Below are 13,289 nucleotides of genomic sequence, written 5' to 3'. Positions count from 1 at the left end.
CGGAGCGGGGGTGGGGGTTATCCGCCTGATTTGAACTTGAGCATACACACACAGAGTCAAACAAGGCCACAGAACACTCTGTGCACCGGCAGTCAATTACTTTGTACCTTTGTTTTTCAAAGAGCTAATGAGGCTTTGCGTACACATGAATGCATATGCAACAGGGAGGCTTTGCTGACATAATGAGCTGCCTGTTTTTAAATTTTAATGCATGCATTTAGTATGGCAACTCGATAAAACCAGGAGACTCATAATTACAATAAAAATGGCCGCAGCAGAGGCAAAATGATCCTCTTTTAGTCTTTAGACTTTTCATTGACCTGTTACAGTTGTTTCCAACTCCAGGGTAGCTTTGCATGATTCACAGTTTATAATAATCCTTATCTTCCACTGTGCCTCCGTGCAGGTCCCTGGTTTCTGGTCAAACAACAATAAGTTTTGAAACTTAAAACCAACAGTAAAACATTACATGTAAAATAAAAAGGTCACCAGATGAGCTTGTTAAATACAGCATACTTGTTCTTTTGGAGAAATCGGTAACTAAAAGCATCCCAGATTATTTATTCTGCACTTAATGATTGTAATGCAAAACTCTAGTTTTCTCAGAAAGCTTCATATGCCCCTTATTCATTTTTTTTAACATGCTTTTGAAGAGGAAATAAATGTAATTTTTATTAGCTTTTTTTTTTTTAACTGCTTTTACATACTGCTGGTTACTTACAGTATACATAATAGTGTAAATGTGCTAACCAGCTATGTGATTTCAGTTCACTTCAATTTATTTTTATACCCGAATGTCACATGTGGAGGTTAAAAGGGCATCACAGGCATAAAAACATATCAAGCTGACAGACCTTTAAACAAAACTGTTCTCTGCATCTGCCATGTTCCTGAATGGGGACGATTCTTATCAGTACAGTAGTATTATTAAGTTAAAATGGTATTTAAATGTCAGAATAAAAAAGGGATATCTTGAAATTACTGTCAGAGTTTGCTTCCTTAAGATTTTGAGGTAGGCTGTTCTGGAGTATGAGAGCATGAACTGCAAAAGCTAAAGTATTTAGTAGCTTATGATTTGGCAGGGGTCGTCAAACTATAAGATATAAGATGACCCAAGACTATAAGATTTTGTATCGAAGTAAAAGTATTTTAGAATCAATACTGTAAGATTCTGGAAGCCTACACTCTTTGCTAAGAGTGGACATGTGTTACTGGTTTCTAACGCTGACATTTTTATGAGTAAATTTATACTGGTGAACTCTGTGATGCTAGATCAGGTGGTTTACAAGGTTCAAATGAGGACTCAAAATGTTATTACGCGCGTTGATATTTTGCACAATATTTCAGTTACATAATCCCCGGTGCAGAGTGGACACGTCGCCAACGAAGCATGTCCACTGATGCTGGTTGATGTTATGACTTTAATCTTTAGTTCAATACACAGGGACACGGTAAGAGTCATGGTGGATCAGAGCAGGTGTTCAGAGGTGAGTGTGTATGCACACCTACACAGTCTGTGATTATAAACTCTCCTCTTTATTGGAAATTACTTTGTTCTGGCAGACATGAGAGAGTTAAAGCAAATCCATTTGGTACTGAAGAATCCAGCTGTTTTGAAAATGCAGAACACAAAGTGCTGAATTAATTCTAAAGGACACTTAACTTTAGACATTTCTCCAAAAAGCAGTTTACATTACAGATTCTATATCCATCATGACTCTTGTGATGGCAGAGCTGTACCTCAGGCCTACATGGAAATGTACCAATACCTGCTGGGAAGACTACCATGGACTTTGACACTCATGTTCAGCTCCCCTTCTGTGTGAATTATAGTAATGCTTGTGACCCCTTTTATTTCATCTAGAACCACCACCAGGTTTAACATGATATAACATTTCCAGAATCCCTCAGGGGCCAGTTAACATACCAGCATGCAGACTTGCTGCTCTAACAAAGGGAAAGAGTGCTGCACATCCATCATTTAACCTTATTTACAGTTTGCTGCTCATTCAGCTCAATTTTTTTGCTCCAGCCTCCAAAACCTCCACGGTACGTTGCAGCATGCACCCCTGGATCGTATTTGCTCTGTAAAGTTCGTAGAAACATTTCCACAGTCACACTGTTGTCACCAAACCTTTGATGAAAAAACCCCCCAAATAGTGAATTTTAGTTCATGAGTCCACATTTCTCTCAAGCGGGGAACAGCAAACGTGTTACATAATAGGGTGACCGGACCTTGCAAATGGAGTATGGGGCAAAAAGTATGTTTGTTTTTGACAATGCTGGACACATTAGAAATGCTAAGAGGCATTTGACGTGTAAAGGTCATGTTTTATTTGAATGCAACCTTACCAAGTGTTATTAGAAAGCTCGAAGGTAAGATAAAGTTGTTGTCACCATGGCAAAGAAAAGAGCCATCAATGATTGTGCAGTGGGACTGGCTTTATTTCACTTTAACTTAAAGACACACAGGGGCTGCTAAACTCTGAAAGACAAAATAAAGTTGGACGTTAACTAATTAACTTAAAGGTTTAAACTCAGAAAAACAAATCAAACTCACCTCAGCTGTCACCCACTGTGGGAGTGAAAAGAGTGAGTAACAGGAAGCACAGTCCATATATAATGTGTGCCAGTTGAGTTCAATTAAGGTACAAAGAAACTCAGAAACCAATCAGTGATGAGAAAGTCAAGACAGTGAGTGAGGCGTGAGAGAGTGAGGAAATGGGTAAATACAACAAGAAACTTTACTACACTAAGTAAATATAAACACTATTAAAGGAAAGTAAATTTTAGTTTTGTGCAATAATCTTCTTCTAATACTTTTGAAAGTATTTCCACAAAATAAAAATGCCCGAGTTCAATTCCACCATCAGGCCGGGGTCTTTCTGTATGGAGCTGCATGTTCTCCATGTGTTTGCGTGGGCTCTCCCCAGGTCCCCCAGCTTCCTCCCACAGTCCAAAGACATGCACTTAGTGGGGGTAGGTTAATTGGAAACTCTAAATTGCCCATAGGTGTGAATGTCAGTGTGAATGGCTGCCTGTGTATATGTGTTTGCCCTGCGACAGACTCGCGACCTGTCCAGGGTGTACCCTGCTTCTCACCCTAAGACAGGTGGGATAGGCTTCAGCACCCCCCGTGACCCTGAAATAGGATAAACAGAAGCAAATGGATGGATGGATAAAAATGCTGTGAACTCTTTAAGTTGCTATTTTGTTTAGTAATGTCACTGAAGCAATGTGGTGACCTGCATTTTTCCATATTGGACATTGTGCAGATAGTGTACAATGATGGTCTGTCAACCTGCCTGAGAACCATGATAGCATCCTCTCATTAAAGTCATTCAGTGTCTGTCTTCATGCTAAACAGAATGTGGAACATTGTCTCAATATTTGGGACAGTGGGACAAGGGATAAAAAGTGCTGTACAGTCCCACATAAAGTGGAACATCCAGTTGCTGCGTTGCATAATACCCTATGAGAAATAAACACCGCTCAGTTTTTGCATTGATTTTATAGTAAAGGAATACAAGTACTGCTTTTTCATTTACAAAACAGGTCAGCAGCATGAGAAATCTTAAGAAAAATAAATGCATTGCCAGCTGTATGTCTCAGTCCTTCCATATTCAGTCAGTGTATATTACAAAGAAACACAAACACTGACACAACTCCTTGGCCTGACTACCTTGCTTTGATGTGGTATAACAGGACATAGTTCATATTTATGTCTGTGAGAAAACGTCAAAACTAACAATAATTCAGGCCTCTGGCTTGGATGAAATGATGAAATTTGCACAACAGTTCCCATGACTTGATGAGATGTTGTAACATGATGCTTCTTTGTGCCAAATACAGTGAAAAATGATGCTCTCATGGACTGCTCTTTTCCCATTTTACATATCCAACTTTTGCCTTGATTGGACCCTTTGACCAGTCGTTTCTGGCTCTGGGCCGAGTCTTTGACACCCAGCGTAGATCTGCATAAATTAAATGAAAAGTATTGCCTTGTTTAATGGAAACTAAAGAGGCCGACACAGAAAAAGGAGAGGTTCAGTGTGAAGAAGTCCCATGTGCAAGGAGGAAGTATCACTGTGGCACAACGCTTATGGAACAGTGTTCCTTTTTTCTGCAAAAACTCACCCCAACTGAACTTTCAGCATGGCACAGTCCTCACATGCACTTTCTCTGAGTATTATGCAACAGCTTGCTTCCCCATTTACACTAGCTTTCAGGGCACAGTCTCCATAAAGATGTCTTTACATTTTTCATTAACAGGATTAAATAATTTACAGATTAGCTCATAGGTTTAGTATATCTGTGATTAGCTTCTCTTGTTTTTAACACAGCAAAGCTATAGTCCTGAAAGAGAGAAAACATACATGGTGAGCTACATTACACAACTATGCTGCCTAATAACCTGATGTTGTAATGGAAAGAAAAACAGAATCATATTGTCTATGTGCTCATTTGAATGTAAGAGACACAAAAAAAGCATGTGCACAGTATTTTTTCCCCATGTTTCTGTGTACCTTGAACTGCCCGTTAGTGGTGCTTACTTGGAAAGAGCAAATGAGGACAACTTAAGCAACCACGAGCACTGGTAATATGATGACAAGGTCACTGGCCTCAGGTTTTTACAGTTTTATTTTTTTTAAATTCTTGGTTAATATGTTTGAGTTGGGCTTCTGTGGTGTTTTGTCACTCCAAGTGTTTGAAATTTTCATTTTTTGTGGTTGCTGGATTTCTGGGTTTCTATTTTGATTTCTTTACTCTGGTAAAATGCAAGTTTTGTTTCTAGTGACATCTTTGAGTCTTTAATTCCTGTTTTAGTATGTGGTTGTTCCAGTAATGAGTTTCAGTTTTGTATCCCATGTTTTGGTTCATGTTTTGGTTTCTGTTGGTAGCAGTTAAAGTTCCCTCAGTGTTTCCCTATCTGCTCTTCTCTCTGTGCCGCTGTGTGTCATCCAGTGTTCCTTAGTCTTTGTCGTAATGTTTACTGTAAGTCTTCTTCTCTACATGTTCAGTGTGTTTCCTTATCTTGTGCTTGTTCAGTCGCCTTTGGTTATCTCCTGATTTATTTTGAAGGTTTCTCTTTCTTTCTGTCCTGCGTTTGTTATGCTTCCTATTTGTCTGCTAATAATCCCCCCCCCCCATGTTTACACATTTAAATTGGTCTTCAGCTTTTTGGTGCCCTCTCTAATTGGTGAAATTTCTTTAACATGGTTTTGTAAGACCTTCATAGTGACATTATTCCCAGTGGTCTCTTTCAGCAGGACAATGTGACATTGCAAAATTGATTACCAGTAAGCATGGTCTAAACATGCCAAAGAGAAACCACAGACCTCGGTTCAATCAGATCAAACATCTATGTATAGTATGTCGGCCACTGGTTACAGGACTTAAAGGATCTGCTGCTTGAACAGGACACTTTTAGATGTTGTGTGCCTCCAAAGGTCAAAGCTGTTGGAGTGTATCATTTTAATCTGTTAGAAGAATCCTGCTGACTGTGATTGATTCATAAATTTAAATAGTGCCAGTTCTTAACAACAGTTATCTAAATATTGCTTTAGTAGGTTAAAGACACTTTTAGAAAGAAAACATCAAAGTTCAGTCAGTCCCCTATGACAAAGCACCTGGCAAGAGTGGGAAAGGAGAACGCCTTTTAAACAGGAAGGAGTCTTCAGCAAAACCAGGGTCCCATAGGGGAAGCCATTTACCTTGTTTAGTTGGAGGTTTGAGGGGACCAAAAATATGAGGAAAAAAGAATGAAAAAGAATGGTGTGGGATTTACTGCTGTATCTGCTGAAGTTTAATAAAAAAAAAATATGTCTGATAAATTCTGGTAAACTTCTGAACAACTGGACCCTCCTGGGAGGAGAAAAAAAATTCTAATTTAAGGTATGTCTGCCACTTTTCAGGCCCGGAAACTACATCGATATTTTATATACAGTCTGTGAGTAAAAGGAAGGACATCATTACACATTATTAATCCAAGTGCATATTTCATGCCTAAAATCAAAATGTTCGACGATGTCAAGTGACCCATGGTGATCAACTTGATACTTACAGAAAGGTACTTTACAAAAATTAAGCCCATAAAAAGAAACTCCAAACTGTCTCAAACTCTTTTATCAATAATCATGATGAAACTTATCAGAACCAAACGTATTTTAATTGAATATGAGAAGTTTTACTTATACTTTAAAAACATTTCGACATTTCATCTTATTTCTGTTCAAACATAAAGCCAAAAATCTTATTCGCCCCCTGGTGGCTGGTTGCAGTACAAGCCATTAACCACGCCCCCTCAATGTTACTCGGTGAGATAAATTAAACTATAATTGAAGTACTTAAAGCTTAAACGTAGAGCTTCTGTCTTATTAAGGCCGTACATCATCGTAAATGTGTTTCTGATGATGACGCTAATTTGTCCTCCTTTTTTGTCCTCTAGTAACCTCAGATATGTCAGTTATGATCGGAGTCCCATCTCTGCGTGTCAGGCAGACACGTCACACGAGAGTTAAAAGCGCCGCAGATCACAGCTGCCGTGGAAGTATAAATTTAACAAGCCCATCAGACTTATTTTCCCCCCTGCCTGTCTGTTTCGACTCGGCTGGCTTCCCGTTAGGAGGAGGAGGGTGAAGAGAACGAGGAGGAGGAGTGTGTTACCCGGGGTGAGGTTCCGACCCCGGCTGAACCAGTGAGCGGGGGAAGGAACGGCAGGGAGATGCGGTGTGTTGAGGAGCGGAAACGTCTGAATGACCGGCAGAGATTTGCAGTCTCCTCTCCGAGCCAGAAGGTTTTTATCAGTTTGCAGCTGCTTGATTTGTAAGTAATATACATTTGCGGCTTTTAAAGTAACCTTTACAGTCATTATTTTATCCTGTTAAGATACGTGTGCTATATTTTATTATTCTGTGTGGGGTAAACATGAAGAACTAAATGACCCATTACACATTTATGGCCATTTGATGCCAGTAAATCAAAGTTTTCATGTATAATTTTGGACAGAATCAAATAAGACATCTGGTATTTCTAAGTTTAAGTGAAGGAAGATTCATCCAGCTTTTATGTTTGTAATTATTCATTTTGAAAGCTTTTCCCTTTAAATCTTGTATTTAAAAATATTTTCCTGCTAACATTAATTTGACAATCGGTTTAAATTTTACAACATTACAAATTTTCATCTCACCACGTGGATTTTTTTTCTCCTCTAGGTGGAGCCATTACAGCATATTTCACCGGGAGCTGCCAGCCCTACAGCTCCTTGCAGTCAGGAGTGAGTGAACATGACGGGTCAGACTGTGGGAGGCGTCATCCAGGATCTGTCGGTGCCCTCTCTGCTGGGTGTGGGGTCCAGGCCTCAGGGGGAAACCGGCTCCTTCACCGAGGAGGCTGTTTCCATCCTGACCTCCACGAGTCAGCTGGCCCGAAGCCTCCTGGGTCACACGTTTGCCTTCAAACGCAAAGACAGCTTTAACAACGCTGAAGCCATGGCTGGCAACAGCTGTGACGAAGACAGCGGTAATAATGCACGTCGCAAACGGGAGTTCATCCCTAATGAGAAAAAAGATGATGGCTACTGGGACAAGAGGAAAAAAAACAACGAGGCAGCTAGACGCTCCAGAGAAAAGCGGAGAGTCAATGACATGGTGCTGGAGAGGCGGGTGATGGGTCTGCTGGAGGAGAACGCCCGCCTCAGGGCCGAGCTGTTGGCCCTCAAGTTTCGCTTTGGGCTTGTTAAGGACCCCTCTAATGTGTCCATCCTACCGTTGACTGCGCCCTTCTGTCCTCATCCCACCCCCAGATCAACAAATCACTACCAGGCTCACACTGATGGCTCCCCATATGTCGGCACACAGGCCAGTGCCAACACTCACCAGATCCTCTCTCAGGCTCCGCAGCAGGGCGCCATCTATGGTGCAAGAACAGCTGAGTTGAGTCATAGTGGATCGCAGGAGACTGGGGTTGTGACCTCATGTGGCTCAAACGTGGGTAGCCCTGTGTTTTTTGATGACACACTGGGTGAGAGTGGCAGGCCTTCTCCGAGGGATGTGACGGAGGAGCAGCAGTGCTGTGAGAGTCAGTATTTAAGCAGGCAAGCCTCATCGGAGGGTTTGAGGAGTCTTCCACACAAGCTTCGTTTTAAAAGCCCTGGGGGAGGCAGCAACGGAGGGGAAATTTCTGCATCACCTGACAGCAGGAATAGTGGCCTGCCTATAGCCATGGTGGGACCAAACATCCAAATGAGAAACCACCAGCAAGTGGGGTGGGACGGCCAGGTGGAGAGCCAGGCTTCTTGGTCTAGAGAGGATGCCTGGGGTGTGCAGTATCAGGGTTCACCTTCAGGATATAATAACTCATCTTTTCCGCAGAATTCAAGCGACCACAGATATCCAGCAGAGGACAACAGCCTCAGGTCGCAGATCAGCAGTTTGTCCCAGGAAGTGGCTCAGCTCAAGAAGCTCCTGTCTCAACAGCTGCTTCCTAAGATGGCCTAAAACCAGATGAGGGGACGGTCAGATCCACACCATATTTCCCCAAATAATCAAACTCATTTTCCCAGAGTGGGATGAGCATAAGCAGCTACCTCTGAAATGGCATGACATTTTTTAGTGGCCTGTTTGCTCCAGTGATGAACAATACAGCAGGAGCAGAATTAAGGAAAGTCATCACGTATACGCAACACTGTATGTACTGGACTGAAACACAAGAATGTGTCCATCATCTGCAAAAACCTCTTTCTCATCAGATTCAACCTCATCTTCAATCTTGTCATATTTCGAGACACCTGGCACTTATTTTGTGTGTAAAATTGAGCTGTTATGACGTTTTGGAGTGTACTGTGGTTTTTGTGCCATTCACTATCGTAACCTCGATGTTACTTTTCAAAACTGTGAGTGCACTCAACTGTGTGGAAATAAAATCCTGCTTTATGTAAACCACTGTGAGCATTTTTCATGATAAGAAATTGCAATTTTTTTTACTACAATTTAAAATCACAAACAATCTGCATTTGGTTTTGCACTCACACACATCCCCATCTGTTTAATAATCATCACAAATAAGTGTCAAATTCTTACATTAATCCTAACCTAAAAGTTGGCTTTTAATACTAAAACCAAGGCTTAACCCTCAACACACCTTAAAGGGGTTTTTAAGGGTTTATTTGAAGGTATTTAATAGTTTAATTGTCTTTAATTGATATTTAATCATCTTTATCTTTGGCTACCTTAGACAGTCAACTTAAATGTTGTTTGGACAACCTATCGGCCTCCATATGCACAATCACAAACACTGAAAACTCCAAATAAATTTAGACTGATCATAGTTTAACAGTGAATGACTGTGTTGCATTTTTCTGAATGACAGATATTTTTAAGAAAATGATTTTTAAGCCACATCTGGCACTAATGCTGGGCACAACAGGAGCTATGGTGTGGCACTGGACCTGTGTAGGGTCCACTGTGCCAGACTTTGAATGTTGCAATCCGGCTCAAAAGCTGCAACATAAATATGGAGACTAACACCAGAATTTCACAGAGACAAGGTTTTATTTTAAATAACATAACAAGTTAGCTAAAAAGCTAGTACCACTAAGACAAAGACTAGTGAGGCTCCATGAAAGCCTGCCTCAGGTATACCTTTATCCACACCTGACTAGGTGTAGTCAATTAGCTGCAGCTGAAGACGCTTGCATTGCCAATGCAAAGAGATTAGGGGCTGCAGAGGGGTGTAACAACCAAAGTTTTCTTCTTTCCATAAACTAATATCATTTCAGTTTTGTTTATGGCCTTTCCTCCTTCAACAAATACTTTAAAACTGTAAACACCACCTCACTGTTGATCCATTTGCACTGAGTTAAGGATACTGAAAAAAATGGACAGTGGAGTGTGTGGGACAGAGCTGGGGAGAGAGGGGTGAATGCAGGGAGAGCGGTGTGACACTGCATGAGTCATCTATCACGTCAGCAGCAGAAAAGCTATTTTTAGCCTCGAAGCAGCTGCGGTGGAGACTGAACGACCCACATGGAAGTGAAGGATATAGGTTCAGAATACATTAGTAACACAAGAAAACAATAGAAATGAGCTCGCAGACATATGAAATGTAATAGTAAAACACACTCTGAGAACAGCACAGAGCCAGAAAGCAGTTGTAGATAAAATGAATGATTGCATTTTGTCTCAGAAGATGACTGAATGGCATAATTCTGTATTCTTGGAAAAATCCATTTTCACTTTTAGTTTGTTTTTTACCAGCACCAGGTGGCGCCAAGTGTCTTTAGCAGCATGCTGTATGACTTTCATTCAGTCATTCCATTCATTCACAGCAGTGTTACTCCTTTGTGCTTACTACAGTAACACATGCTGCACACGCACAACAACAAGATTTGCAAAGCATTGTTTACTGACTTCTTTCACCCCACAAAGCACAGTGCGAGTATGAGGCAAGAAAACAAAATGAAAACAAACTGAACAAAACAAATTTGCTTGCTCATTTTTTAAAAGCACATTTCATTTCAGGTGGAAACACAATGAGCTGCACAAAGCATGAGCTATAATCGGGTTTACAGTCACAAAAACCATTTAGAAAACAGACATAAGTGAATAAATACATAGAAATGATTAAGGTGAGGGATGGGAGGTGTGGCATATGACTTGTCTCCCCCAAAACAACCAAAAAACAAAAATAGTAAATTGGATTCAAGAGATAAATCAATTTAAGAAATATGATTTTAAAGAGATCATAATTAAGACAACAATAGACCAGCAAAAATTGGTAAGTGGTGTGTAGTTGTGATTGAGTAAGGACCAAACCAAACAGTAACAGCACTAATAACAGTCATATTGACCTCAAAAACTGTGGCTTAAAGCTGAAATATGAGGTTATCTCTCTGCAGACCTGTGCAGCTGCAGAGACCCATCCTTTAGGTCCCGCTTCTCTCGCTTTCTCCCCAACAAAACCGCAACATACTTATGAGATCTTTTGTCTGTGATTAGACTGCTACCGCCCCCCCACCACCACCACTCCACCCATACCATAAGCCATATAAGATGGAGTAGAAGGGTTGCTAGGCAGACACCACCACACCACAGTTGCCAGGGGAATGCCTGCATGCAGAGGCAGCTAGAGAAATGGAGGAGTGTGTTGGGGGTTGGTCGTTCTAAATGAGGACTGGTGGTGGGAGGGGGAGGAGCCAGACAAGTTCAAGGCTGCTGTTTCCCCTGCATGGTAATGGTGGTGGTGGTGATGATGTGTGTGCGTGTGTGTGTAACTGGTGTACATGTGTGGATTCAGATAAAGCAGGGGGAAGGGACACGAGTGTGAAAGTGGCTTGGAAGTGGCTGTGTGTCTGATACAAAGCAGGGCTGACGTAACGGTAGATGAAAAATGGTGAGGATGAGAACAACGGGTTTTGTGGGATAATAGAAAAAGCTCCTATGCAGATTCCACTTCCTGTATAGAGAAATAAAAATGCAGACAAAACAAATTTATGATCATTTTTAGTCTGTGAGAATAAAATTCTGCCTTACTGCCATGAGTAGTGAGATTATTTCACTTTAGGGTTTTGCAATAACAGTAATTATTCCAAAAATCTTAGTGCAATGATCAAATATAATGCAATCAAACGCTTAATGAATATAGAATTTATGTAAAGCTTTAAAAAAGTAAAAATCAATTACTACTACATCCAGGAGAAATGTATATTAATGCTAAAGTCAGTGCTTCCAGTTAGAAACAAAGCAGATTCTACATTAAACTCAGTGTCTTTTCAGGACAAACTGATGTTACATTTTTCCAAATTTCTCATTTTTATGTTTGTCACATCCATTTGTGCAGCATAAGCCATCCAGGTATATTGTATCATAAAAATGCTTACATCAAAGAAAAAAGCAGCATGAATAACAGTGCTGCAGGCCATTTGGGGTTGAATGGTCCCTTTAAAATAATAATAATTTGAAAAATTACCGCAGGTTTTATCACAATAAAACTAACACCTCAATGTGTAAAATTGGTTGGATTGAAGGGTTAAGATTAGGGTTAACAAACTGCCCCTCCATGCATACCCAGATACAAATGACCCCTAATATCTAACACATACACACAGACTCATTCGCCCTGGTATTGTAACTGCTATCTAAGCATTGAATTTTCATATTAATAGCCTTTATGCAAAAATCTGTTGCATATATGCTTCAAAACGGAACATGCATTTATGTGGGTTTAAATTATAGGGAGAATGTGCAGGTAGAAGAGGGAAATAATTACAGGCCTGGATTTAAACTCACCGGCCTATGGTTCCACAGTGAAGGAAGGAAGGAAGGAAGGAAGGAAGGAAGGAAGGAAGGAAGGAAGGAAGGAAGGAAGGAAGGAAGGAAGGAAGGAAGGAAGGAAGGAATCAGAATCAGAATCAGAATCTTATCTGTCATTGTAGAGGTGGAGCTCTCTCAGTGAACAAGAAGACACAGTCACTCAATAAAATTAAAATTAAATTAGAACATATATAAAAATTTGGGAGGATAGATAAAGAAAGATGAATAAAAAAGAAAATAGTAAAGTTGTTACTTTCACTCATATTTCATACTCCACAAAGAATATTAGTATATACCTAAATGTAATAGTGTAGTAGTAATAGGACAACGTGTTGGAATTGAGTTCAAACTCCCATATTTGCAGGCAATCAGTGACAAAATCCAAAGTCTTCCTCTGTAAATAATTGAAAAAACACCAAGAAAAAAACACTAGTGTACAGTATTTCCTTTGCCATACCATGAAGTCCAGGTTAGCCCTAAAATTTAATTTTGTATCACAAGAAAAGCACGTGAAAACTGATTAAAGAAGTAAATTCTTTAAGTGAACGTACTTACTAAAGCACCCAATGTGCTCTTATTTTGTGAGAAATAGTTTTGGATCAAATTAATATTAATAATAAACAAATAAATAAACAAGCCAGAGTGGTAAACAAACATCAGTTATTATTATGATTTTTATGAAACTTTTGTTTCCCAGTATGTGTAATACGCTTCATCCTATATATTGTCAGTTAACAATGAGTGTGTTTTCCTCCCTCTTCTTTCGTTTCCTTGGTGTCATTCGTTTATTTATACGGGTGTTTCTGATGATTAACAGGTCGTGCTGTTGTTGGGCCATGGCGTCTGTTTAAAGGCATTCGTGGCCTCGTTAGAAAATCTTGTAAATGAGATGACATTACAACGTGGAGTAAGGAAGAACCCGGAGATTAAGGGGCGGGCAGGAGAACAAAAAGAGAGGGGCTAATAACACACACAGAG

At 40.2% G+C, this 13,289-nt stretch overlaps 1 protein-coding gene across 1 annotated transcript; it reads left to right on the top strand.

Moving 5' to 3' along the window:
- Positions 1–6,534: 6,534 nt before the first annotated feature.
- Positions 6,535–8,922, top strand: LOC308395514 (uncharacterized protein). The gene is made up of 2 exons (XM_080880398.1): positions 6,535–6,825; positions 7,215–8,922. Exon 2 carries the CDS (start codon positions 7,287–7,289, stop codon positions 8,496–8,498), a length of 1,212 nt encoding a protein of 403 aa, XP_080736524.1. The 5' UTR covers positions 6,535–6,825; positions 7,215–7,286; the 3' UTR covers positions 8,499–8,922.
- Positions 8,923–13,289: the final 4,367 nt, after the last annotated feature.

Source organism: Rhamphochromis sp. 'chilingali' (assembly GCF_963969265.1).
Source record: "Rhamphochromis sp. 'chilingali' genome assembly, chromosome: 4".
NCBI lineage: Eukaryota > Metazoa > Chordata > Actinopteri > Cichliformes > Cichlidae > Rhamphochromis > Rhamphochromis sp. 'chilingali'.
The sequence above is the reverse complement of the archived record's forward strand: the minus strand, read 5'-3'. Positions and strand labels throughout refer to the sequence as shown.

Bases quoted from the DNA above. Each gene is read 5' to 3' on its own strand.
- LOC308395514 (XM_080880398.1), top strand. From the start codon at position 7,287: ATGACGGGTCAGACTGTGGGAGGCGTCATCCAGGATCTGTCGGTGCCC.